Here is a 25,660-nt window from a genome sequence, read left to right as displayed (position 1 = left end):
AGAGCCTGCTACCTCTACTGGGTGAGTTTCATCCCGATATCTCCCATCTCAGATTTAGAGGACAACCCAGCACGCTCAAACAGCCACTGCTCGTACCAGCTCTAGAGACCTATCTATCTGAAGTCCTACTTCCTTTCAGGCTAGTCCCCAAAGAACATCTACAAAGCGACGTTGGCCGCCTGTTCCGAAGCCAGACAGAACGCTCTAGCAGAAGGTTCATGTCGGTCACAGAGCCTCTGCAGGAGACAGATGTCTTTGGCTGATTTCGTTGGAGCTCCCCGGTCGTGGTTCTGGAAGCGAGCCAATCACGATTTTTTTTGCACTTTTCCGTGAAATCACAAAAAAAATCATGATTGGCTCTTGGACTGCACGAGGGTGGATCAAACTGCATGGCCATGTGCTGTCGAGATAACCTGACCAGAAGAGCAAGCAAGCCATATGAGCGATCAGCCTGAGAGCGAAAATAAAGGCCAGCTGGCCAGAATAGCTGAAGGACCTGTTGTCTTTTCCGTCGTAGCGGTGTAGAAGCAAGCAACTTGTATGAAGCCGGGGCAGACCAAATGCGATCAGGTATAACAACCTCGCTACGGAGTTGGCAAGCATGAGAGGAAGTAGCAACAGGTGTGGGTGGGAGCGAAATGCTCCGTTTCAACATAGACGGACAACGAGAGGAAGTTCGAGCACGACTTCTGCCAATGCAAACGATTTCGGTGCGGAAGGAGAGCCATTATGGGGGCAGAACATACATGAAGGGTCGAAGATTGATTTTTCCAGGAAGACCCAAAGGGAAACATGGTCGACGTATAGTTATGTACTTTGAGCAAACTTTAGGCGGCATACTCGCCCTAGCCCTAACGAGATAGTCGAAGCTTCGGGGTCCATGGCGCCCGGCACGAAGCGAGCATCCGGGAGAACCGGGAAGTTAGGCTCAGGTCCAAAGGGCAGATGTGGCCGAGTTGTGGGTCGCTATGGAGATCAGGACGATCAGGCTGTGCTCGTTGCTCCCAGGTATGGAGAGGGAGGCTGCTCAAAGACCATCCTGCAAGACCATCTTCTGGCCTAGGAACGGATTTCTATCTCCCAGAATGAGTGACCGACTGTCTCTAGTAGGAAAGGGCCCATTCCACGGAAGATCTACACGTCGTTCTCGTTCTCGGTTGGGGGTCTCAGCCCTCGACAAACTTGGATGCTCCTCCCATTCTACGAATCCCGTCCTCACACTACTCTACCCTGGGCATCCTGCACCCCCTTCATGATCACATCGATGTCCTTTTCCACGTCCGCAAACTCCCTCTCGACGACCTCGACCACCCTGCGGGACCTCGGGACGAACCTGACCTCAAACGGCTCCGGTCGGGAGTTGAACCCGCTCGTGAAGGCCATGTCGTCGATCTCGACCTCGTCCCCGCGCTCGTCGAGCGCCTTCTTGATCTCGAACGCCCAGAGGACCCTCGCGACGATGATGAACAGGCTGTTGTTGCTGACGTGCTGCCCGGTGCACGCCCGCCGGCCAAACCCGAACGCGTACAACGGCAGCTCCGGGTTCTCGAGCCACCGCTCCGGCCGGAACTCCATGGGCCGGGGAAACGTGGATTCGTCCATGTGGATGGACCAGTGGTTGCCGATCACCGTGGCGCCCTTGGGGATCCGGTACCCCATGTACTCGTCGTCCTGCATCACGGCGTGGGGGATCCCTCCTGCGCTGACGGGCCGCCAGCGGAGGACTTCCTTGACCACCGCGTTGATATATGGTAACGAAGCCTGGTCCTCGAAGCTGGGTAAGCGATCGGAGCCGACTACCCTGTCGAGTTCGGCCTGGGCGACTTGCACAAAGCGAGGCTGCGTGGCGGCTGCGAGGGTAAACACATCTAACGCGATATTGGTGGTGTCTAGCCCAGCCTGGTAGATAATGCCGACGTTATAGGAGATGTCCAAGTCGGGGATCTGCTTCGATTCTTTCGTCGCGCGGATCTGTTTCGTCATGTTCCACGAGGGCGTCTTCTCCCCGTTCCTCATGTTGGCCAGGTGTAGGCCGGACTCGAGCCGGAAGAACTTCTCCGCCGTCTTCTTCCACGGCGCGAGCGCCGGTGGAAGATAGTTCAAGATCGGGATCGCGTCGACGATCCAGGTGCCCACCCGTCCCGCGCGGAGGAAGTTCTCGTTGATCGCGTCGGCGCCCAGGATCTCTGGATCCGTCCCCGTCGGGCTCCTCTTGCCGTAGGCGAGCGAGAACATGAGAGAGGCCGTATATCGGCGATAGATCTTGGCAAAGTCATTGCCCCGGAGGAATTCGTGGACCAGCTGCTTGCTCTCCAGGTCCTGCAGAGGCTTGTAGGTCTGCGACACGCGGGCGTTCAGGACAGACGCCTGGATCTTGGTGTGAGTCCGCCACTTCGGGCCGTAGGTCATCAGCATGATGTGGCGTCCTCGGGTGACATTGTCGTCGGCCATCACGAACCGGGGCCGGCCGCTGTAGATGTTGCTCCGCTTTTCCAGCAGATCCCGCGCGGTCTCGTGGGTGCCCAGCATGATGATGGTGCTGAGTCCGTACTGGAGACTGAAGATGGGCCCGTATTTCTTGGTCCATTGCTCGTAGGTGCGCCACGGCACCTTCTCGGGCGCTTGGTGGAGGTTTCCCATCAGAGGAAGACGGGGCGGGCCTGGCGGGAGGTTCCTGTCCCGTCGGTATTCGTAGTAACGTAGGGAGATGATGGCTAACAAGGCCAGAGACAGGAGCAAATAGACGGGCTGCATCTTGACTTGAGCATCGAACGGTCACAGACTGAGATTTCCAACTCTCAAGAGAGGTAGTGCACACCCATAAGAATGGGAGGTAGCGAGGAAGACCATCTGCGCCAGCATTGACGGGCCGGTTCAGAAGGGGAAGTCCTGGCTCTTATGCACATTCTGGAGGTCTGCCGTGTCATAGCGGAAATCCCATGCAAGAAGGATTAGACCCAAAGCGAGGGTGTAGGTGTGGGTGTGGGATTCCGCGTATCGTGTCGTACGGCTCGGGATTAGCAACATGTTACTAGGAGCATTTTGTGGCGTTGAATTGATAGGATTCACCCCGTTCCCATAGTAAGACCTAGTTTGTGGGGTTGACCACCATCTTCCGCATGGGATGAGCAAATGTGTGGACTACCCCCGCAATTACCTTGAATTCTTCTGCGAACATGGTCACGGATTTAGGCTGTCGCTTCTGATAGGATTTGAACTGTAATGCTCAAGTCGTCGACGCTTACCTTATACTGCAACGGGACAATGTGCTAGCCTCTTCTCTTCCCTCTTTTAGTCATTCCCCACATGATAACGGACGTAGAGTCTTGTGGGTCGGCTCATATTCCAAGCAGAGATTGAACAAACAGGGTAGTGACGAATTGAAATTTCGTACGGAAAGCTGCCGTAGACTAGTAGATCTCTCAAGGCGAGAGGAAGGACGAATGAAAGCTGCTTGTGTAGGACAGATGGTGCATGGGGAGCGTGCTCATTGGTCCGGAAGGAAGTTATCTTGGTCCTATTTCCTACCCTAGTTCAACATGAGGTTTCAACAATCAACTGTTGCAACTTGAGGGGTTCAACTTGTTCTGAACTAGCCACAATGATATCTGTTCTTTCCGTGGCCTGTAATCATACGAGATACGAATGTGCGGCTCGAAGCTTACATCAGCGCATCCTGTTGCAGTGATGAGACTATCTGTCTCTTGCATGACAACCAATATCAGTCGAAAGTCAGCACCAAAAAGACGTTAGACAACACGACTTACAGCTGGCCACATGGGGAAGGAGATTCGACGCAGACATCTCACCGCCGAACACTGGGCTCTAGAAGGGGAAGGAGATCAGCGACCTCCTCACTTTCCGACCGTCTGCGTGGTCTAACTCTCCAGGCACTCAGCAGAATGGTTAGATCCAGATGGCGTGTCTGCACTTTTATCCTAGTAGCTTCGATTTAGCCGTTGAGTCCGGAGAAATCACAAATATTGCCCGAGGCTGCCGTTTACCCCTGAGTCGCATGGACTTTTGGATCGAGCATATTAGGAAGGTGTCGAGTCCAGAGGGTCTGGAGGGCGCTGACACATGATAATCGTCTATCAGCTCCAGGAGCGGTTGGAATTACAGTCGTGTTTGTGCCATTTGCAACCTACAGAAAGATCGGAAGTTACTAGGTAGGTGTGTAAAGCAGAATCGGACACCATGTTGGCAGCGGAGAGTCTCATCGAACTGCAAGAGGTTAGCGCCTTGGCGGGTTTCGGAGCCAAGTTTCTCCGCGAGATGCTTCATCCAACGACTCCAAGGCTTCCATCTGGACAACTTGCTGTTAATGAGATCATATGACACAACCTGCGACAATGATGTTTCAACTGTGACTTCTTCATCGCACGTTTCTGGAGTCGCTTTCGGGGCAGCTGGACGCAGACTAGAAGACACTAGGTCTCCAGCGTCCCACCGACCGCATCTAAATTAGCATAATGAGCACTGCACGGCTTCGGAAAACATTCAAGTACCCCTCCGAAGATGATGAGGACATGTCGCACGAAGAAATGGACGAAGAAGGTACGTGTATGTACACAAACAGTCACGCATATGATGCCCTCTGCTCGGGACTTGGAGCGCCAGGAAATCATCCAAGCTCTCGGGTCACGTCATTTCCAACCTAGACCGGTGTTTACCAGAAGCCCTTCAATAATGTCCTGACATGTCGTTCTCATACAATCGAGCAGAACAAGAACACCTCCTCCAGAATCTCCAGGCCTCAGAGATCTCCACGAACGCCATCTACACCATGGTGTTTACGGGCCTGCCACTCATCGTCACCCTCCCGTTCATGTGGTACCTCTCGATGTCGACTTCGAGAGCCATGGCGTTTTTGTGCCTATTGAGCATCACCTCGCTCGCGTCCAGCGCCTATATCATGTATATGATCCCTACATCGACCCCACTGGGATCTCTCTCTGCTACTACGCGTACCGCCCCTCCCACACGACAGCGACAGACGTACGGCACGGGAATCTCTCAAACGGGCTTCCTATTAACGTCCGCCGAGAGTCCCATCAATCAGTACCTGCCTTACCTCAACGCATTCATTGGCGCTCTGCTCTTCATTGCGTCAATGGGATATCGCTCGCGAACCGACGTCCCGGAGGGACTGTGGCTGTTCTTATTGCTTCCCGGCCTCATTTTTGGAATGGTCTTCATCACGAGGAGGAGCATGTCGGACGTTCATGCGGGACTGGCCGAATTGGATGGCCTGAGGTACGAGTATAGGGGAGCCTGATTGTATTTAGTAGGCAAGTGACCGCGTCGACTCTACCACGAAAGATGTTCGGGAATCATTTTGTACAATGATAGGATACATTGTCTTTCCGCGATTGCATGGGAATGAGCACTTAATGAAACAGGCTTGATTCTTCGTGGCCAAAGTTTGAAATATGGACAGACAGGCCTGGGCGCCGCGGTGTAATGATACAAATGGGCTCAAAGCCGTGTATAGCTCTATCATGCAGGAATCTTCGCAGGCTCTGCCTCCACCACTGGTGCCTCAACCTTGGGCGTGGTCGGCAGCTTGGGGACTTCCGGCCAAGGTTTCTTCAACGCGTCTTGGATCATGACCAGACATCCGTTCGGGCCACTCACAGCTCCTGTGCGCATCTCGTTAGCATCGGCGAGTCAGCCTAGAGGGGGCAGCGGAACCGGTACTCACCATGTACAACGACAATCCCATTCTCTGCATCCGCCTGCAAGACCTTCAAATTCTGCACTGTATTCCTCTGGCCACCCATATTTCCGGCCATCTTCTTGCCGGGATACACACGACTACCACCGCCTTGACTCGGGCCCACCGAACCATGCGATCGGTGGCTGAGCGAGTGGCCGTGACTTCGCGGCTGACCTTTGAAGCCCCATCTCTTCATGGGTCCTGCGAACCCTTTGCCTTTGCAATTTGACCGAGTGTCCACGAACTGTCCCGCAATAAACCAGTCGGCTCGAATCTCCTCGCCTACTGGCAACAATCCCTCTGGGCCTCGGACCCGAAATTCGCGTTGAAATCTCTTGGGGCTCACGCCCTGGACGGAGTAATGGCCCAGCATCGGCTTCGCCACATTCTTGGGATTGATGGTGCCGCTGCCCACACAGACGGCATAGTACCCGTGTCTTCTTCGCGTCTTGTGGCTGACAACCTGATTTCGGTCCAGTTGTAGCACCGTACAGGGTATTCTCTTTCCGGACTCGACATCATACACCGCGGTCATGCCCTTTTTGGTCGCCAGAGCTCCTGACCGCAGAGGGAGCGTATCTGATCTCAACTTTCGTTCGAAGGCGGCGGCAGGCGTGGAGAGAAGTGGCTGAATGCCCGGGACGACGTTGTAGGGATTGTGTTTTGGCTGTCGGTCTATGGAGCGAATGCCCATGCATCTTCGCTGCGAGCCGTTCAAGGATTTTCGCAGTAGCGATCGAGGAAGGAGGAAAGGCGGCGGGAGTGGGACAGCCACGAATCGAGGGACGGTTGGCGGCATGTTGGAAGACGCGCACAACGTCGGTATAGGAAGGCAAAGGTGTCTTTTCGATTGAACGCAACAGTTCAAGCGGAATGTTCAACTTTTGAAGCTCCGTCCAACTGCGGATTGAAGCGACAAATATCAGTGGTTGGAGACTCGACCAATCAGAGATGAAATTACAACCCACACCAGCTGGTCTCCGCTTTTTCTCTTAGGTGCCTCTTCAGCTCTCTCATGCCAACCTCGGGCATACTTAGGTATCTATTCGCTAGGTATGGATGATCTTTGGCAGGTTCAATCATCCCGGAAGACTCGCGGCGAGTCTCGACCCCTTTAAACTCCAACTTCGGTTTCTAGACCTGAGCATGCCGCCATCTGACTTGACCTATGATTAAGCCATTTGGGGACCCTGCTTCCAAGGTTCCGCTGTTTCAGTGCTGAGAATGGTTCAGTCTCGTGCTCGGTAGCTCGTTTATATTAGTTGCCAGCCTCTTTCATGTGGGCTATGGCATGGAGCCGCACCGCTTTTCCGCCCAAACCTGTTTCTCGAAAGGATCCTTTTGGTGGGCGTAGCAACGCAACTCCTTCATGCCCAGAGCTTCCTGAAAGAACCGTTCAGGAAGTTGAGACAAGGTCTCCCGAACAGATCGAAAAGCAAAATCCGGTGCAGCTGGATTGTCAGCTCCTGGATCTAGAATTCAAGCAGTTCGTGCAAAACCTTCTTTGGGAGACGGGGCAATCTCCTGGAACTTATGACGGCCTTTGTCAGCATGTACCAGCATAAAGAAGCCGAGATGAGGGCATGGAACGAGAAAGGCAGTCAATTCGAAGACGATGTGGCAAAAGCGAAACTCCGAGGTCAAGAAAGTCACCAAGACCCCAGGAAAGTACACGGCTCCAGGAAGTACGTCGTGATGCCGCGCAATGAAACGTCCCGAGACGATCGGGAGCTCAAGAGGCAGCAGCGTGAATCCGTTATAGTGGAGCCTTACGTTCTTGAAACTAATGCCGTTGCTCCCATTCCTTCCCCCTTTCCTCGTCGAGGATATTATCGAGATGATGATCGCAGCCACGGCAACCGAGAGCCTCAGAGGATCGAGGCGAGAAGATGAAGGATGGCTATGGCTAAGGTAAGAGTGTTAGGAGGAGGACCGGGTGATGGCCTGAGTAGGCTGAGCCGCGGTTGAGCCAGGCCACATAATGAATGCCCTGAGGAAAGCGGTAGGCCACGGTTCCTAAAAGGCTGCCAGGGCAAAGTGCTTTGTCGTCGACATCTCCCAAAGTATCCGAGTCGTCTCTCAGCTGCCTAGACAGTGTTCTGTGTCGGAAATCCTTATTGCATCCGACTGGCCACTGCCAACCTCGTATTCAAGACCCTGCATCATCCAACAGATTCCACTGTGATTTGCGGGGTTAGAGCTTGCAACTCCTCGTTTTACCACTCGGGGCCTTTCATCGTCACAAGATCTGGGCAGTCTGTGCTCAGTGCCATCGACGCCCGGGCATACGCTCACGCGCAGAGCTTATTACCCCTCCCTCTTTGCAGGGGTTAATATGTCAGGGCGAAGAGTTCAAAGAGGGGCAATTGCTTTGGTTGTGCGTTCCCCGTCTTTTCTCTCTCAATCGTGACTACAAAGGAATTGTTTCAGAATACCATATTCGAAAAAGAGTGTCGGACCCAACATGCAGCGACGCCCTTCCCTTGTTCCTGACCTGTTCCACATCAAACGGACCACCGTGGAACCTGGATCGCCGCCGACCATCCGCACTGAAATTTGTGGGACTTACACAGACCTGGATTCCGCCCAGAAGGTTGCACTTCGCCGCCTCGAGGATGAGGGACTGTCTCGCGATTCTCTGAGCGACTATGCAACGAATGACATCACCCAACCTTCATCGACATGGAAGTATGGGGAAAATGTCGTTGTGCATGCCCGAAAGGGGGAGGACATCCACGATGTCGAAATCGAAAGCACGCCAAATTCCCTGGGCGTCCGCTCCAAGCCGGGCGATGGAAGAGTGGAGGATAATCTCTTCTATGTTCTCTGCACAGTCCAGGCTGCCGACGGATCTGCGCACACCGAAATCAGAGGGATACACTTGTCTCGCCAGGCGGCGGTGGCTGCTGCCCGATATGAATTGGTGAGTGGTGAGCGCAAACAAGACTGGTACAAAGACTACAAAGAAGAGGTTGGAGTGGGCCACAGGGAGGAAGACGTCGAAGGACACCAGCTTATCGTGGCTGCAACTGGAGGGGACGGCGAGAAGTACATTGTCAGTGTGATTCATGAAAGCTGAATCACAAGATTTGCCAACCCAGATGCCCACACTGTCGAGATGTCACAAGTACAACGACTCTGCGGGCAAGTTGGGTTTTATCTGATGCTAATCTGGTCGGGTGCAGTGAAGGGAAATCTAATTCATGTGGAGGTAATGTATTGATTCAAATGTCGAATTCCCTTCCGTTCTCTTTCACTTCCATACTATCCGTGACCATCCGTCTTCCGAGACAGTGCGACACACCTTGTCGCGCAGATGAACCATTCAGTGAAAAGAAGAACTCGCGCTGGAGCACCGCGGACTCATTCACTGTGAATCATCACATTCGCGCTCTCGCGGTGTCCTCCCAAAAACTATAAGTACCCTGTCTTCCTCCCGACATCTACTGCTGCCCAAGTTCCACTTCTCCTGTCTTCCAGGTCAATCAAGAGCTCTCCTCTAAGTTGAGGAGACGAACTGTGCTGGTTGTCTTTGTCATCTGGCGACTCATCAATCATGTCAAACGCATCAAATGCCCGCTTTCGGTGTTTGTCTTGCACGTACGCTCCTGCTCTGCATCAAAAGGTACCCCGGCGGTCCACTCCAGACCCAGACCGCATACACCTCCGCTCAACCCTCCTGAGTCGATAATGGACAAGACGTCACAAAATGGCTCTCTCAGTAATCATACCATTCCTTGACCGAGTCACGATCCAAGGCCACAATCAGAGTCGCTTGTCTCCGCGCGCAGTGGACAGAGTTTCTTCGAGTCAGCCTTTCAGCACTGTTTCACTTCTTCGAAAACATGATCTGTGCATTGCGCAAATGGCCACCTTCAACTTCGAGTTTCAACAAGGATCGGCGTCAAAACAATAGGGACTGGCACCAAGTCTTCCCATGCCAGACTATGACGACCACAAATAATCGGGTTTGAGACCACAGTCGGGTCGAACGCCCGGGCGCTGGCTTCATGGTCACAAATGGACACACCTCTACGGAAAGTCTCGGACGCAACGCGGCGAACGCTTCGAATGCCGAAGACAGAGAATTCACCACGGTGGTTGGGAGTTGATATATATATCTAGATCGGGTGAACAGAGGGGGCAGAAAGGGCCAGCCTCTCTGAGTATCCCCGTTTGTCGATCGGAGTGTCACCTTGATATGTGGCACTACGAGAAACCCAGACAACGGGTCAAGCACCCGAGGGTAAGCAGTCGAGAGTGTCTGTCATGGAGCCGGCTGTGGTGTGCTCCATGACGGACACGGGCTGCTGCCAGGTCGGACAGATCCAGGCAGTTCTGGGCTGAAGCAGATCGCAAGAGGGCGAGTCGCGGTTACGGGTCCGTGGGCGGAAGATCAACAACACCATTGTGAGCTTCATTACTGGGCATTCAAACCCCAAGCCTCCTCGCCCGAAACCCGCGATAGCGCTAGAAAGCTACTTCGGCGGACTACCGGCTCTATGGGCCCAAATCAAGGACCTATATCTCCTCGCGAGGGTGATACGAGAGTTCAACATCGGCCTGAAGGACATCATGGCTCAGATAGCAAACATGATAGACCCCGAGAAACTCGTCAAGGGGTGGAAGATATACCAGGATAGCTGCCCCGTACTTGGGTAGAGAGAGGGGGGTTGATAGGACAACTTCCTGTACCTAGGTTCGCGTACCTACGGTTGTGTGGTACCAGGCATGCTCGGTATACAAATAGTCCGTCTCCGTATTCGTATTGGGGAAGCTCAAAGACCCGATTATGCAACTACATAAAGTCCTCGTCCACTGACGTATTAGTCGGGGTAACAAACCTCGCCGAAGTCAATTCCCAGCTCCCTCGACCAACCCAGACCTCCTCCAGAGACCTTTCTGGCTCTGATCGTTGATGCTGATTGTATACACCAGCGCGATCTCACGTGTGGCATCTCTCGACCGTCCCCGACTCGCCATCCTTCGCTCATCGCTCACCGCACCTTAACTCCACAGCCAAGGTCCAAAGGCTGCCAGAACACTCCTCCTCCGCCTGAACTAAACTCCGCCGCGTTCTACCCAACGGACGAAAAACAATGGATCTCTCGCCCTCGACATGGCGCGTGCTCGGCCTGAGCGTGGCCGGGACGTACATCGGGCTGGGGACGTTCGCGCTCACCTGCCCCGTGCTGGCGGGCCAGGGGTTCGGGCTGTACCCGCACTCGTCGGCGGCGACGAGCAGCTCGAGCGCGGCGCCGGGCACCAACGCCAACCCGACCAAGGGCAGCACGGCGCCGCCCGCGCACGCCAATGTCGACGTGGCCAACCACGCCGCCGCGGTGACCACCTCGATGGCCCTGCTGGGCGCCCGCGACCTGAGCATCGGCCTCGCCCTGGCCAAGTTCGGCACCGACTCCAAGCTGCACGAGATGGGCACCCTGATCCTCGCTGGCATGGTTCTCTGCGTCGTCGACGTCTACCACATCTGGCGTCTCCGCGGCTCCGGCTGGGGCGCCGCCTTTGCGGCCGGGGCGGGCATCTGGATCGGGATCGGGGCCGGGCTGGTTCAGGTGTAGCGACCTAGTTACTGGAGGATGGTTGGCGGAGCTGGGAGAGGCGAGAAGATGGTGGCGACTGGTGGCTTTGGAGAGGGAGGACGGCTGGGCGACGACTGTGAGTCCGTGGATGAGGGATGTAAATACTGTCTATTCATCACATGAAAACAGGGGAGAGGAAAAACCGGCATGCCACGAATTCACTGGGATCATCACATTAGTCCCCTCTTGCCATATCTAGACCATGCCAGAGAGGAAGCAGCAAAATCTCTACTCATCTTCTTTCCACGAGAGCTGCGTGATTGGACATTCCCTTTTTCCTGATTTCGTTCAAGTTTCATCATCCGATCTTATCGACAGAGTCATCTTGCGGCACCGCCTCTTGCGTCCTCCTCGTCAACGCCTCCGCTTTGATCTCCGCCTCGGTCTTGTACGTCTTGAACCGGCGCGCGGGGATCTTCTTGACGAACATCTCGTCGAGCTCCTCGTAGGACCGCCCCGCCGTCTCGGGCTGGAACCACCAGAGGAACGCACAGCAAGGAACGGCGAACCCACCAAAGATAAAGCCCACTTTCCCGCCCAGGTCGGCCTTGTCCGGGTTGAAGAGGTACGGCAGCACGAAGCTCCACAGCAGGCCGAAGCCGCTCTGGGTCGCGAACCCGACGGCCATGGTCTTGACGCGCAGCCGCGCCGTGGCCACTTCGGTCAAGTACGTGTACGCCGTCGCCCCGATGGTGAGGTTGTACAGCCACGAGTAGATCTGCACCGTCGCGATGGCGCCTCTCAACTCGCCTCGGCTGGCCCCGACGGCCAATCCCCCCATGACCCAGAGCATCACCGTCAGGGCGACAGTGCCGTAGACGGTCAGGTTGCGGCGCCCCACCCTTTCGATCAGGAACCACGACATGACGTTCCCGATGATTGCCAGGACCTGCTGGGTGATGAGGAGTCGGAAGGACATGCTCGTGCTGTAGCCCGCCAACTGAGCGTAGTAGGTCGAGTACAGGCCGGTGAAGATGGCGCCCACGAAGATTTCTACCCTGCAACCACGGAGTCAGCATAGGCTGCTGCTTCTTAACCTGTCAGAAAACGTGAAAGCATACGAGAGGGGTGCGATGGCGACGACTGTCCTGCGAAGGTTCGACTTGCGGAAGCACTCGAAGTAACTGACGCCCTCGGTCTCGCTGCGGATTTCCTCCAAGGTGACTCTGATGGTGGCGAGACGCTTCGCATCTTCCCCGTCCGACCTGGTATAGCCGAGGCGGCGGAGTGATTTCAATGCTTTGTCTTCCTGGCCCTTGCTCAAGAGCCACCATGGCGATCTGGACGGAAGTAATTCATCGTCAGCAGTAGACCAGAATACACGCTTCGTGCAGCTTACTCGGGCATGAACCAGACGAAAGAAGCGGCCACGGCGGCGAACCCGAACTGGCTGCAGAAGACGACCCTGTACGCCCATCTATTCGTATACGTTCCTGTGCCGTTAATGATAAGCGCTACAATCAAGGCGCCGGCGCCATCCGAGAACGCCATCAAGACAGTCGTCAGACCTCGGAGCGCCAGAGGCGCAATCTGTTCCTCGGTTAGGAGGTTCATGCTTCAAGGAGGAGATGGGGCAGGGGGAACAATGCCTCGCCAATGTAGGTGCCGCTGACAGACTCGATCGAGGCGACGGCCAGTCCGTTCAACAGCTTCCCGCCGAAGAAAAGCGCTTTCTCCGTGGCCACAAACTCCATGGCCACTGCTGCGAGCGAGAGCGCGAGAGCAAGGATGAGGGTGTTGCAACGGCCGATGTGGTCGGCCACTTGACCCGCGGCCAATGCCCCGATAATTCGGCTACATGCCACGGCATAAGTCGCTTGGTTCTTCAATATAGATAACAGAAAGTCGGAGGGAAAGGGGGCCTGGTGAGGAACATACGTTGCAATCGGGGCGCCGCTGAAGGCCGACTGCCACGAGGCCGCAAGGACATAGTTGCCTCCAAACGACGACCCGAAGTCTTTCCTGAACTCGGGGATGCTCAGCACGTTGTACGAGGCCTGGTCTTCGACGCTGACGAGCAGGATCGTCCACACGGCGTAGAGGCACCAGCCGAACGCCCACGGATTCTTGCGGATGGCCTGGAGACGGCTGCGCGAATGGTCTTCCCGGTTGGCAATGCGTGCCAGGCGGTCTTCGTATTCTATCTCCTCCCGAACATCACTCTCAGACTTGGGCATGGTGTGACGAGTGAGAGAGAGGATGTATGAGATTACCTGAGATGATCCGCGATATTAGTCTTTGTATCATGAACTATGAAAGTTTGGAGACTTCGGTTACTGGCCAGCCTTGCGGCTGGAACCGGCCATCTGGAGCTGCTGATTAACAGTGCATCGGTATCGCATTGATCATAGACAAGCTTCGGTAGTCTCCGAGAACTGTGGGCTGCCGCTGAATTTGATGCCTACACATGCCAGTGCCGGTCCCTGTTTAATTCTCATATATCGCCTGTAAAACATAACCTGCAGATGACTTGAATTCGTCTGCATTCTGTGACAGTGTCTATTCAGTGCCCTGTCCGAGCTCCACGATGACCATGATCACTACACCACCATGAATGAATGCATGTCCCGGCCAAGATGCAAGCTACTAAGAAGCCCCGCCAATTTCTCGAATTTCTTTTCCCCCCTCCACCCGCTGCATTAGGGTCCGTGTCCCCTATGGTTTTCGTCAATAAAATCATCAATCGCTGTAAGTCACCACGGTCTTCCTTGAGCCCGCGTCTCCCGGGATGCTTCTCACATGTCGACCGTCTCGTTGAATCGTAGAATGCCGTTGGCCTTCATAAGCCCGTTGACACCATCCGGTATCATCGCAAAACCCGGGTTGTGGGCTTGCCCCTGCGAGTGAGATTGATGTTGGCTTCCATTGTCGTCGTCCGTTGAGACATCAGATACAAGCACTAGCCCTGCCTGCTTGATGGTTTCGGTCAAAGCAGGTACCATCTGCAAGATCCGGGCCGAGCAAGTCAGTCCCATAAAGTTGTTCATCTGTGCCAAGCGCGCCGACTCTTTGATTGACGTCCCTCGTTGCGAAACTGGTCCAAGTAGATTTGCAGACGAGCGGTAAGCACCCTGCACACGGCCTAAGTCATTGCAGAGCAAGACGGGGAAGTTCGGCTGCTTCCAATTTAGGGCAGTGCAAATGTTGCTGTTGAATGAAGAGAACACAATAGAGCGGGTCAGGTCTGGGCCCTGTGCGCGCAAGGCTCTCGCATGATCGAAGACTTCGGTCAGGATCGCATCAGCGAAGGTATTAATATCGATGTTGGAGTAGACGCCCAAGTTGAGATCCTCATGGTTTGTTGGATACAGAATGTGCAGATTGAGGTTGATATGGGCTGGTACCGCGGCTAGGATCTCGCGAAGGGCGAAGATAGAGCCAGAAAGTCGATCTCGCCAATCGATGATGTCCATGCTTTCCAGTATCGGGGTGCCGTCACTGTTGAGCAGACCACTAGTCATGCCAAGCTTCACAAGTATCTCGTATTTGAGCAGACACAGTGAGACGTCGAGATTGTTGTATGTCATGAAATAAGATGGGTAGCTCACAGGAACACCGTCCCGGGTAAGCTGTATCGTTAGTCTAAGGTAGTCTCCGGAGAGGCTCGAGCCTGTGACTAATCCGCTGTGATCGTCCAAAGCACTCGTGGCTTTCCAGTACGGCGCAAATTGCGTGATCTCAAGCGGCGTACCCTGGTATGGTTTGATGACTTGGAAATCGAACTGTATCTGACCCACTGACCGGAGCCTCGGATCAAACAGTGGAAGGCAGCAGGTCCCAGCGCTGCTCTGGATGGCTCGAAAAACATCCGGAAGGGCGACCGACTTGGCTATCACCTTGGATCCAAAGGTCGGGTAGATCTCAAAATCCACAGAGAAGGTGCTGAGATTGTCCACTTGAAAGTAGACAGATCTAGCGTCCTCTTGTATAGGCAGCATTAAATTGCGAGGAATGAGGTCCGATGTTTTCGAAGAAATGGTTAACCGAGCGGCAGGATACCTCGCTTCATTGAAGAACTGTATAGCTTTCGACGTCCGATCAAAGTTGAGGGCAATGAAGGTTTTCGTATCGAGGAAATTGTGTCCATAGCGGCGCAGAGGTATGATCGGTGGGGGCAGAGATAGATCAGGTATTCCATCGGCGTCAACTCCTGTAGGCTCTTCGGGTGTGATCTCCATTGCCAGCATCTGGCTGTGGGGAGGGACCACAGCTCCTAACATGGTGGAAGATCTGCGTTCGGCGCGATGGTGGCTGCTTTGCTGCCAAAGAAGTTCCATACACTCTAGGTGGCCTTCCCATGTTGCATAATACATTGCAGTAAGCCCCTTTTCGTCCAGTGCCTCAGGATCGGCACTGTTTTCTAGCAGGGCCCGCAAGCACTCGACGCGACCTTCGCTTGCTGCGTGAAACAGTGGCGTCCATTGGTACAACTTATCGCGCTGGTTTAAATCGGCTCCATGCTGCCGTAGAAGCAGAAGGAGATCGGCCTTTTCACTCGATCGGGCGACGAGATGTTGGGGGAAAAGACCTTCTGCGTCGGGGAGAAGTTTGGCGTTTCTTTCTAACAGCAACGCTGCAACTTCGATAGATCCGTGTTGACAAGCCAAGTTCAGAGGAATATGGTCTGCGTCGGATTGTGGGTCAATCCTTGCATTGTTGGCAATGAGAAGGCGAACACAGTCGACCCGATGCCGCACAATACTATGGATCAGCGGCGTAAAGTTGTCATGATCTTTCATGTCGATAGTGTTCGGTCCTGCTGCCAACAATTTCTCGACCATAGCAAGGCGTCCTCTTAGGCAGGCATAGTGCAACGGTACCCTACCGTACACATCCAAACGGGTCAGGTCAACTCCATGACTGAGAGCATAGTCCAGTACAATGTCTTTGCCATAAATTGCAGCTTCGTGCAAACAGTTCCGTTCATTGATGTCATCTTCGGCGTGGATGTCGACCAGGCCTGAGTTTAGGAAGAGGGTCAAAGAATCGTCGGGTGCTTCAGAGATTGTCGCAAGGAAAATTCTGGTGAAACGATCGCGCGCGTCTGGAGAGTTGCCTAGTCTCGCAACCCATTCGCGTAGGGCGCCAATGTTACCTGCAGCTGAGGCTTGAAGAATTTGGATGTCGATGTCACTCTCTTCTGTGCCCACACGTTGTCCGATCATGCGATCTTGTTGCCTAGATACCTCGTACTGAATGTTTTCACCCTCAGCCCATGCTTCCAAATCGAGTCTCGCCGTTGTCGCTCGGTCTGCGAGGTCCCGGAGTACATCGCGATTAAAGCACGGTTGGATTTCGACGGCTCGCTGGAGGTAGATCTCTTTCGTTCTTGACTGTCACTGGCGTCAGCTCACCTCAGAGGTGTGGTTTGTAGATGGCGGTCCACCTTTGATGTTTTGTCCCACTACAAAGTATCAGTCCCTGATGTAAAATAAGTGGTAGGTCGGACAGACCTTCTTCAGAATTTTTGAAATTGCGGTTTCATTGACTTCAACGAATTGCTGCAGTGTGTCAGCCAACCGATCCCCTCCTGAGGACACACTCTTTCACACACTTGAAGTTTGTTGAGATCATTGTCGAACTGTTGGAACCCTTCGACCAAGGTTGCGAAACTAGCAGAGAGTCTGGAGCTGGCTGCTATTCTTGCTTGAATGACTCTTTTCTTGTCGAGCAATGTTTTTAGACGAAGCGAAAACTGGACCAGGTCAGAGGCGGCCGGCTTTGCAAACAGATGGTTGTCTATACCTCTGCCTCTTTCTGGAGATAAAAGACGTTGACTTTTTCTATCTCACGTTCCTACAGCTTGCATCAGAGAAGAGGAAGGGCGGGAAGTACGGGAGGTGATTATGCGCCCACCAGCCGGAAAAAGAACACCTCCTTATTCGCCCTAAGCGCGGCCTGTGCGTCGAGGGTGGTGGGACCTCCTTGGGCACTAATGGTAGGCGTAGCACTGAGCTGCTTGATGAGCTGAAGGACATGGTGAGCAAAGTCTTCTCTTAACGAATACATAAGTTTTGGCACACCCTTTTGAGGGCCTTGTAGTTAAGGAAACTGGCCGCATATTCAGGAAGATCCAACTGCTGGCGCTGGATCTGCTTGCCGAATTTCCTGATCGGATTAGTGCCAGGTATGAGAGGAAAGGAAGAGAACGTTACATGTTTGGAGGTGAGAGGGTAGAAAAAGGAAGACCGAAATGCCACTATTACGAATAGAGTCGACCCTGACAAGGCTCCTGGGTGGCCCGGCGGCTGGCGACACTTTTCCAGGTATGTTAGCGAATAGAAGGACCACTCTGCGATGGTCGAAGATGTGGTATATGTGACATTGGGCGAGCAAAGAAGCGGTGGGAGAACGCCGTTCAAGGCGAGGCCAGAGTGGTGGAAGGTTCTTTCGGTGAGTTGACTGTGTTTAATGCGAACTCGCTTCCACTGTTGAAATTTTCGGTACCAAGGTGGTCCAGACGTCAGGCTTCGGGTCCAAAGATCGTTTAGGGCTCACAAGACCGTGGGTGTTCGTGCAATAGCAGCAGGACCAGTTGGGGAAGAGAGTGCTGCAACCGAGTTGAGATGCGCCTGGCCGAATGAGCGAATCAAGAGACACGATTCAAGCACGCGGTGCCTCGGACAGCAGTCGTGACACGGTCAGATGGCTGGAGGAGACGCTTTGCAACCCTGTTGAGAGGGATCTTCGGCACAGATCACAGGCACAAACGGGGGTGGAAATAGAGAGGAGTCGCAGTGATGCGCGCATAGCACCGGGCCTTTCTCAAGTAATTGCGTTGAACTGCAGCATGTGCCCGGCTTGTCGATGGATCGATGATTGCACTAGTATAGGAGTTTTCCGGGCGCATTTCATGCAGTGTGCGCGCAGCCAATCACAGCCAGCCTCCCGCCCAGGCCTTGGCAGTATAGAGATTGCCGGCTTGGCGCGCGTCCCGGCCGCCGCATCGCTCGTTCGCCGTCAACGGCCCCCATCCGCATTCTTTGTGTAACCGCCCTGCTGCATTGGGATTTGCTGCGGTCCATGCCTCTGTGTACAGTTGCCGAAAACAGAAGGGTTCGTCACGGAAAGAGGAAGGACCCCGTCTTTGTCTGTTGACTTCAAAAGGACTAACCGCATATTGTACGCGAAAGGTATCAGATCTAGCCTCATGCGCATGCACTCGACAAAGACTCTTTGTTCGACTCCCTCTCGTTAAAGACAATCTGTATCACTACATACCCTGTTTCGCGGCGGTGATGTTGGTATTCGGAATCCAAGGGAGTGGCCCATGATCCTTCCAACCCCGTCGTTCGTCATTCGATGACGCCAGCCCTTCGCAAATATATCCCTTGGAACAGTTGAGCACAAACGCACAGTTTGTCAACCAGCTCATCCACCGAAGACGAGAAAGAGTATACTAGTTTTACTTTTGTCACTTCGTTACTATTTCTTCCTGCCATATCTCCTTCATTCTCTCGCCTCGAAAGACAGAAGACCCTTGATCCCACAACTCTAGGAACAGAAGAACTCGTACCACCGGGTCGCGTCCTGCGCCTGCAACAATGGCTCCCATACCAGTCCATACCGCCTCGCCAATAAACACCAATCTCCCCTCGCATCCTTTCGGCGTATCCTCACCAAGCACTGCGGCGGCTCGGTATACACCTTTCGACGATGACGAACGGCCGACTTCCACAGAGCCATCTCGTTCCTCGTTCGCGCAGCAGCCTGCGCAACCTGGCGCACCAGCAGTTCCGCAACCCACCAACACGTTAGCCAGCAGTTACAACAATAGATACGAAGCGACACCCACTTCAACCAACACGCCAACGACCACATCCAACTACAGCCCTCCCCCGCCGCAACCAGGCGCAGTACCCTCGCCTTTCGCCAGTCCGTCGCCACGCCCCACCGCACCCCTTCCACCACGTCCTCTCGAAATCCCCCAGCATCAACAATGGATGCCACCGCACGCATCACCACAGCGCCACGCCGTTGTGCCTGTACAAGCACAAACTCCCACTCACTCCCGCCCGCTGCCCGTTCAATCCCCGTCGTCGGCCGTCTACACGCCATACACGCCTTCCCGTGCCATCCCTCCCGCTGGCGTGACTTCGACCACCACGAGCCCTAGCTACAGCTTTAACTACCCACAACCCCAGGACCTCTCCCACCCGCCGGGGTACCAACAAGACCACCACAGCTCCTTCGACGACAAACCCATTGAATCATGCCAAGAGAGCGACTACCGTGCCACCCTTTCTCCACTGCCATACTCGAAAAGAGGCGGTTTATTGGACGGAGAATGGAGCTTTGGCTCGAACAACGCCGACTCGAATGGTACGGTGGTGAAGACGGCCATGTCGTGGGCGAAAGCCGCGGGCAAAAGACTGAGTGAGACGGAAAGGCAGATCTGGAAGCATATCAACGGGGAGGATGATACGTGAAAGCCAAGCCTGGGACACCCCGGGTACAAGTGGAGGAATCTTTCTTTCGGATGAGACAAGAGTGGTGCATGGCGTAGATGGGTAAACGGTTCATGAAAAGACGAAGCATGGGAGGAAATGTTTGCAGATCGGACCAAGGCGCAGTGACATATATATACCCGGAATGAATGAATTATTTAGCGAACGAAAGATTGATAACGAACAAAACCCCGTGTGCGTGGGACCACGATCGGTGGGACACGGTCGCTCGTTACGGTTGGGAGGATCTGTGGTTTGCGGCAGCGATAGGATTCGCTTCTACGAGGACTGAAATCAGAATTGGGATTAGCATCCACTTGCTGGGACCTGTATAACACCCAATGTAGATGCACCGATTGGACGCCGACACGGAACACTAGCAGAACTACTTTCTGGGGAGTAGGTAATAAACAAAAAGTGAGGGCCACTTCTATACGTACCTGGTTATAGATGTGTCCCGAGGCAGTGGATGGGGGGTAGATGGACGGGGCTACCTGTGATGAATGGATCAATGGTGTTTACCCCCTGGTGGTTACCCCTGCACCCACCACGGGAATTCCTGCAAGATGATCGACACTTCTGCAGGGATACAGAGACGGATTAGAGGACGGAAAGCCGCAGGATGGAGCGAAGTGAGATGTTTTGCAAAACAAGCCGAGGCAGTAAAGTACAATTGCAGACCGGAGTGAAAAGGAAACGAAAGGATGTTGTAAAGCAAGAAACCCCATTGCATATTGTGAACAAAACCCCCAACGAGTTTCAACGTGGCCATTTTCCCTCGTCAATCCCCGTTTGTGTCGTCTCTATTTGCAAGATGTGTTTCGTCTCTCTCGACTCGGTCGCCCGCCCTGCTGCCCCTGCCAACACCTCACCATGTCATCGTACAGTCTCGCACCACCTTTTGAGCCTCCCCACTGAAGGCGCGCTATTACACCATGCTTCCCCTGTTACACCGTTTTGTGCGATTGGAACAATCGCTTCTTGAGTTCGTCGCAGTAAAGTGACGAGGCGCTTAACCAGAACCGCCCTTGAACTTCTTGCCGAACATGAGAAGTTGGACCTCTGTCAAACTTGTTAGCATGAGAACATATAACGAGATCGGAATCGAAACATACGGTCGTAGATGGAGAGCACACCGGCACCAGCAACACCACGGAGGATGTTGGCACCAGCACCCTTGAAGAAGGATCGGATACCCTCAGCGGCCATGATCTTCTGGGCAGCGTCGAAGGAGCTCTTGTATTTGACAGCCTGCGCATAGAGGTTAGACAGGTTTGTGAAGCCCGGAAGACGCAGGGACTAAAACACTTACCTCACCGGACGTCATCATCATGCGACGACGGATGGTATCAAGAGGGTAGGAAGCGATACCGGCACCAGTGGTGACACCCCAGCCGAGCATGAAAGAGGCCAAGAAGTTACCCTCGAGAGGACCGACCAAGAGAACAGGCTTGATGGAGTCGTACATGCCGAAGTAGAGACCACGGTAGACGATGATACCCAAGACGGAAGGACCGAAACCACGGTAGAGACCGGCAATACCATCGGAAGCCAGGGTCTTGCGGTAGACATCGACGAGACCGTTGAATTGACGTTCACCGCCACCCTTGGAGGCAGATTTGGCATCGTTGGCAAGACGGGTACTGTGTGAAAATGTATCAGCAATCCGCCGGGAGATGAAACAAAGGGCACGAGACATACCGAGCATAATCGAGGGAGTAGACGAAGAGGAGCGAAGTGGCACCGGCGGCACCACCAGAGGCCAAGTTACCGGCCATCCACTTCCAGTATCCATCACGTTCCTTCTTGAAGGCGAACATCGACTTGTAGGTATCGCGGAAGGCGAAGTTGAGCGCCTGGGTAGGGAAGTATCGGATAACGTTGGCAGTGTTACCTCTCCACAGAGCCATGACACCTTCGCTCTTCATGGTTCGGCTGAAGCAGTCGATGATACCACTGTACTTGCGGTCGAGACGACCGGCTTTGATCATTTCATCCTATACGTCATTGTAAGTTTTTGCGCTCGGTCGAGGATCCATTGCAGTGTTATCATCGCATTGAACAATTTTTGATAAGAGATTTTTTCCGCCTATGGTGGACGGGGACCTTTCGGACGTGGGGAAGGGTTTTGCATGGGTCATGTAGATGTGTTCGATGGGGTGGAACAGGTAGACATACCTGATTTTGGATCAAGAGCTTGACACGCTCAATGGGGGCGGCGGCAGTTTTCTGGAAAAACTGTCAGCTTCAAATGCCTCTTGACCAGCTACCACGACTGGCGCGCTACTCACTGAGACAGCGGCAGAAACACCACCCATCAAAAAGTCGACCACGAAACCTACGGTCGAAAGTTAGTTTCTATTGACCACGGCCGGAGATTGTCGTATGGTCGAGGTGAAGTCCGGGGAGCTCTGAGTCCTGGACGTCGACGTTAACGACGGTGAAGCCTTACCGGGCATGCCCAGTATCGTCTTGGCCCCTTGATCCACCTCTCTAGATGACAACAAGTCAGCATGTGTATGTCCAAATTTGGCCGAGGGTTGCTCGGATGCTGCTCGTGCAGCTCAGGGAGGCCGCCGGGTAACGGCACCAGCTGCACCAGAGCACGAATGGACAGTGGATGGAGCATGGACTAACCCTTTGGCCATCTTGACGGTGGTTATGAAGAACTGAGGACTATGATTGAGAGGAGAGAAGGGAGAGAAGTGATGGGTGGACGCAAGAAAAAGATGCGAAGATGCGAAAAAGAGAGATGGAGGAAGTTTAGAAGCGGACAGGTATTTTTCAAAGGGATTGGGAGCTCGACTGGTGCTAAACCCGATGCGGTAAGGGCCGGATCTCGCTCAGCACAACCGTCAATGCGAGCTGCTTGTGTGCACTTTTTCCCGAGCCACCAGCGAAATTCTCAGCGCCCTCCTCCCCGGGCAATTATCGTCCGCAATCAAAATTTTGTCTCCGCTGAGCGAAAAAAAGGGTGGCCCTCTGCACAGCAACCGGCTCGCCCGTGGCCCCTATCGCGCTTGCCCGGGGGAGGTGCCAGGCTCTGGCCAGCCACTGGACGGCTCCTCCGGCTGCCTAAACAATTCTCTCAAACATGCCCATCCTTCCGCCCATTTTGCCGAAACACAGTCCTTGCTCCCTCAACGATCCACTGCTTCTCCAGAGATCCTCAGTGAACCTTAAGCTGGCCACATGAGGCTCTCGAATACGAATAAGAGCTTATGTTTTATAATGCTGTGCAGGGTACGGCGCACTTGACTTGAAACAAGGGATCGCGGAGACGGAGCCTCGCGGGTAACGGCATACTAAAACTCGATGACCGAGATATGAGGCATTCAGCCAAGAGCTTGTGAGGCCGATCTATATCCATCGCTAGAATTGGTGGCAAGGCTGAGGAGCATCTTCTCACCCTGGACTAGGTGTTCCCCTTTTCCTTCCGAGGTCCAGACATTCGAGTTCTCCATAGACATCTCCACAATATTTTGTTCAGACAACAGCATCAACCTCTGTCTTCGACTTCTTGTTCCTCCTTCTCTTCTTTTTCTTCGTCCCCTCTGTTCTGATGTCGACTCCAGCTTCGTCTTCTTCAGGCCTGTCATGCCCGACCTCAGATTGCGCAGGAATCAGATTGCTGGCCTGCAGGCCTTCCTCATTGCCAAAGGTCTCCAATCGCCACTTCCTTAACCGTGCCTTCTTACCCAGGTTCTTCAAGTCCTTGCGCTTCTTCTCTGGGTCGCGGAATGATGCCAGCTTCTTCAGCCCGACAAATTCATTCAGTTGCTTGTCGTCAGCTAGCAGAATGTCTCTTGCACTAAGGCCAAAGCTCTTGGGCGATGTCTCACGGTACGTGAAACCACCGGTCTTCTTGTCGGGCAAAGATGCATCCAGCTCCAGTTGTAGTTGATCGGCCACCAATTGTTCAATGATCCGCCGTTCTTTCTTTGTGTCCCGCTTTTTGTCTTCGACCGACTTCTTGATTTTCTTCGCCTTCTTCGGAGGAGCTTCTTCATCAGACAGACTAAAGTCCGCCTTATCGTCTTCATCGAAATCAGGAACTATGTCCTTGATGTCAATGTCATCATCAAATTTGGGCTTGCGAGGTTTCCGCTTTTTTCCGCTTGTCTCGTCCTCGCTCGGAAGTTCTTCCTCCGCGTAGTATTCATCGCCGAAACGCTTGTGCATTTCTTCCTCCCATTTGGCGTCATCCCAATCGTCGTCAACCAGATGCGACCAATCCTCAGGCCGCATATCTTGGGTTTTTATACCGGCGGCCCGCTTGATTCTGCGCACCTTCTCTTCGAGCTCCTCGATCTTTAACTTGCGAAGACGGGCTTTCTCTTCTTTCCGCTGCTGCTTTTCGGCTTCTTTCTTCGCCTTCTCGGCTTCTCGCTTCTTTTGTCGCGGGTTCACCTCTTGTCTCCGGACGGAATATTTGGCAGCCAAGTCTCTCGCATGAGAGCGCAGCGTCTCGTTTGATTTTTCAGGATCCTCGAATCGTAGATTGTATGCCTCCTCGAATTCGTCTGCCCTTCTGTCTTCTTCGTCATCATCGGAATCAAAAGGGTGCAGGCTAGAGGGGTCGGGAGCGGCCCAAGCCCTCGAGGCCATGAAGTTTGACAAGAAAGCTTCAGGATCTTTGTCTGCGCTCTCAACGTCCAAAACAACGTCGGATTTGGCTGTCTTTTCCTTTTTCTTCGCAATGAGGAATTTGTCATTGCCCTCCTCATCTTCTTCGTCCTCATCCTCGTCCTCTGCGGCTGCGTTGATCTCTCCAATGATGGATTTCTTAAGCTGCTCTTGCTCTTGGTTGTATGTCAGAGGCACGGTATCTTCCTGTTCCTCGCCCGCACCACTCTCCAGCAGATTTTGCCTGTGGTAATCTTGCAAGTGCATCGGTTTTTCCTTCCTTGTCTTCGTCATTGCCTGTCCCTCCTCGTCATCATGGGTATAGAACGTGGCAGACTGGTCGTAAACACGAGGATCTTTCGACCGAATTGCATTGAGCGTGGCCATGATCTCCGAGTCAAGAGTTTCGGTCACCAACTCCCCCTCATCCTCGGACTCGCTGGTCGAGTCATCGTCTGAGGCAGCCCCTTCGTCATCACTATCGAGAGAGTCGTTGTCGCCGCGTTTGCGTTTTCGGGAAGTGGAGGATTTGCCGAGTTTTTCCTCTACTATTGAGAAAGGTCAGCTCAAACATTGTTCCGTGACTAAAACGGAGAAGGATCTTTACATCTTTGTAGTTCCTCTCGTTTCTTGTTATGTTCGAAGCGGCGTGCATATGCCTCATTGACTTTCAACTCGGCGCTGGGTGGGACATCGGCGCCTCCATCCTCGCTGTCGGACGAGTCGCTACTTAGAAATTCGCGAGCCATGGTCCGGAAGAGAGCTATGATCAAGAGATTGCAGATTGTCTCTCCACGCGGTTGATTTTGTCGGGCTGGCGTTTGGGATTCAAAAATTTCTCCGCATGCCCACCAGATGCCGCAGCAAAGCTTGGCGTGAATCTCCGCATCAGGTATGCCTTCTAGCCCTCCAAAGAGGCTGTCTCTAAATTCTGCATGTTCCAGCAATTGAGTCTAGAACTTGTGATCCAGAAGACTCTAGCATCACCAGATCTGTTCTTGATGTATGCTACTATATATGACCTCATATTTCACTTCTACAAGGGATTCTGCCGAGAGGAATACCTGTTAGTATTCAAAATTATAGTAGCGCTGCCTATTTTCTAGGTTCGAATACACCATAGACATGATTGACAGAAGCAGTTCTCCAGCCCATCAAGGCCCGATGCTTGGTTCTCCATAGATTTGCAGCTTCTGCGTCTTTCGTGAGGCAAGTAACGGCTCGACTGGTGCTTGCTGCTGAACCTCAACACGAATGTGCACAAGACA

At 53.7% G+C, this 25,660-nt stretch overlaps 8 protein-coding genes across 8 annotated transcripts; 3 read left to right on the top strand and 5 right to left on the bottom strand.

Annotated features, from left to right (window-relative positions):
* The first annotated feature begins 4,306 nt into the window (after positions 1–4,306).
* On the top strand, positions 4,307–5,488 carry PV07_03489 (uncharacterized protein). The gene is made up of 2 exons (XM_016390215.1): positions 4,307–4,557; positions 4,725–5,488. Exons 1-2 carry the CDS (start codon positions 4,473–4,475, stop codon positions 5,276–5,278), a joined length of 639 nt encoding a protein of 212 aa, XP_016252117.1. The 5' UTR covers positions 4,307–4,472; the 3' UTR covers positions 5,279–5,488.
* Positions 5,329–6,606, bottom strand: PV07_03488 (50S ribosomal protein L3). The gene is made up of 2 exons (XM_016390214.1): positions 5,705–6,606; positions 5,329–5,642 (listed from the first exon to the last, which is right to left on the bottom strand). Exons 1-2 carry the CDS (start codon positions 6,516–6,518, stop codon positions 5,500–5,502), a joined length of 957 nt encoding a protein of 318 aa, XP_016252116.1. The 5' UTR covers positions 6,519–6,606; the 3' UTR covers positions 5,329–5,499.
* Positions 6,607–10,818: 4,212 nt separating this feature from the next.
* Positions 10,819–11,564, top strand: PV07_03487 (uncharacterized protein; the record flags this gene model as incomplete). The annotated part of the gene is made up of 1 exon (XM_016390213.1): positions 10,819–11,564. The coding sequence occupies one exon, from the start codon at positions 10,819–10,821 to the stop codon at positions 11,296–11,298; it is 480 nt and encodes a 159-aa protein (XP_016252115.1). The 3' UTR covers positions 11,299–11,564.
* Positions 11,471–13,496, bottom strand: PV07_03486 (uncharacterized protein; the record flags this gene model as incomplete). The annotated part of the gene is made up of 5 exons (XM_016390212.1): positions 11,471–12,317; positions 12,381–12,599; positions 12,659–12,874; positions 12,904–13,113; positions 13,198–13,496. 5 exons carry the CDS (start codon positions 13,494–13,496, stop codon positions 11,618–11,620), a joined length of 1,644 nt encoding a protein of 547 aa, XP_016252114.1. The 3' UTR covers positions 11,471–11,617.
* Positions 13,497–13,684: 188 nt separating this feature from the next.
* Positions 13,685–18,126, bottom strand: PV07_03485 (uncharacterized protein). The gene is made up of 8 exons (XM_016390211.1): positions 17,475–18,126; positions 17,343–17,427; positions 17,176–17,286; positions 17,065–17,115; positions 16,874–17,014; positions 16,773–16,820; positions 16,706–16,723; positions 13,685–16,652 (listed from the first exon to the last, which is right to left on the bottom strand). Coding segments are annotated over exons 1-8 (3,054 nt in total). The 5' UTR covers positions 17,477–18,126; the 3' UTR covers positions 13,685–14,054.
* A 365-nt stretch (positions 18,127–18,491) lies between these two features.
* On the top strand, positions 18,492–19,956 carry PV07_03484 (uncharacterized protein). The gene has a single exon (XM_016390210.1). The coding sequence runs from the start codon at positions 18,864–18,866 to the stop codon at positions 19,746–19,748; it is 885 nt and encodes a 294-aa protein (XP_016252112.1). The 5' UTR covers positions 18,492–18,863; the 3' UTR covers positions 19,749–19,956.
* Positions 19,957–20,187: 231 nt separating this feature from the next.
* PV07_03483 (ADP,ATP carrier protein) lies at positions 20,188–22,533 on the bottom strand. The gene is made up of 8 exons (XM_016390209.1): positions 22,404–22,533; positions 22,219–22,259; positions 22,058–22,104; positions 21,945–21,995; positions 21,468–21,763; positions 21,079–21,409; positions 20,882–21,017; positions 20,188–20,828 (listed from the first exon to the last, which is right to left on the bottom strand). The coding sequence occupies exons 1-8, from the start codon at positions 22,412–22,414 to the stop codon at positions 20,779–20,781; spliced, it is 963 nt and encodes a 320-aa protein (XP_016252111.1). The 5' UTR covers positions 22,415–22,533; the 3' UTR covers positions 20,188–20,778.
* A 486-nt stretch (positions 22,534–23,019) lies between these two features.
* On the bottom strand, positions 23,020–25,202 carry PV07_03482 (uncharacterized protein). The gene is made up of 2 exons (XM_016390208.1): positions 25,000–25,202; positions 23,020–24,940 (listed from the first exon to the last, which is right to left on the bottom strand). The coding sequence occupies exons 1-2, from the start codon at positions 25,139–25,141 to the stop codon at positions 23,253–23,255; spliced, it is 1,830 nt and encodes a 609-aa protein (XP_016252110.1). The 5' UTR covers positions 25,142–25,202; the 3' UTR covers positions 23,020–23,252.
* Between the last annotated feature and the right edge of the window lie 458 nt (positions 25,203–25,660).

The sequence above is a fragment of the Cladophialophora immunda genome, assembly GCF_000835495.1.
Source record: "Cladophialophora immunda strain CBS 83496 unplaced genomic scaffold supercont1.2, whole genome shotgun sequence".
Classification (NCBI taxonomy): Eukaryota; Fungi; Ascomycota; class Eurotiomycetes; order Chaetothyriales; family Herpotrichiellaceae; genus Cladophialophora; species Cladophialophora immunda.
The sequence above is the reverse complement of the archived record's forward strand: the minus strand, read 5'-3'. Positions and strand labels throughout refer to the sequence as shown.

Coding starts and splice junctions, on each gene's coding strand:
- PV07_03489 (XM_016390215.1), top strand. CDS start 4,473: ATGAGCACTGCACGGCTTCGGAAAACATTCAAGTACCCCTCCGAAGAT. Junction 4,558..4,724: donor CGAAGAAATGGACGAAGAAG/GTACGTGTATGT, acceptor ACAATCGAGCAG/AACAAGAACACCTCCTCCAG.
- PV07_03488 (XM_016390214.1), bottom strand. CDS start 6,518: ATGCCGCCAACCGTCCCTCGATTCGTGGCTGTCCCACTCCCGCCGCCT. Junction 5,643..5,704: donor TGGGATTGTCGTTGTACATG/GTGAGTACCGGT, acceptor AGATGCGCACAG/GAGCTGTGAGTGGCCCGAAC.
- PV07_03485 (XM_016390211.1), bottom strand. Junction 17,116..17,175: donor AGGTGTTCTTTTTCCGGCTG/GTGGGCGCATAA, acceptor TGCAAGCTGTAG/GAACGTGAGATAGAAAAAGT. Junction 16,821..16,873: donor ATGATCTCAACAAACTTCAA/GTGTGTGAAAGA, acceptor GACACACTGCAG/CAATTCGTTGAAGTCAATGA.
- PV07_03484 (XM_016390210.1), top strand. CDS start 18,864: ATGGCTCCCATACCAGTCCATACCGCCTCGCCAATAAACACCAATCTC.
- PV07_03483 (XM_016390209.1), bottom strand. Junction 21,410..21,467: donor TACTCCCTCGATTATGCTCG/GTATGTCTCGTG, acceptor ATTTTCACACAG/TACCCGTCTTGCCAACGATG. Junction 21,018..21,078: donor TGATGATGACGTCCGGTGAG/GTAAGTGTTTTA, acceptor CTCTATGCGCAG/GCTGTCAAATACAAGAGCTC.
- PV07_03482 (XM_016390208.1), bottom strand. CDS start 25,141: ATGGCTCGCGAATTTCTAAGTAGCGACTCGTCCGACAGCGAGGATGGA. Junction 24,941..24,999: donor ACGAGAGGAACTACAAAGAT/GTAAAGATCCTT, acceptor CTTTCTCAATAG/TAGAGGAAAAACTCGGCAAA.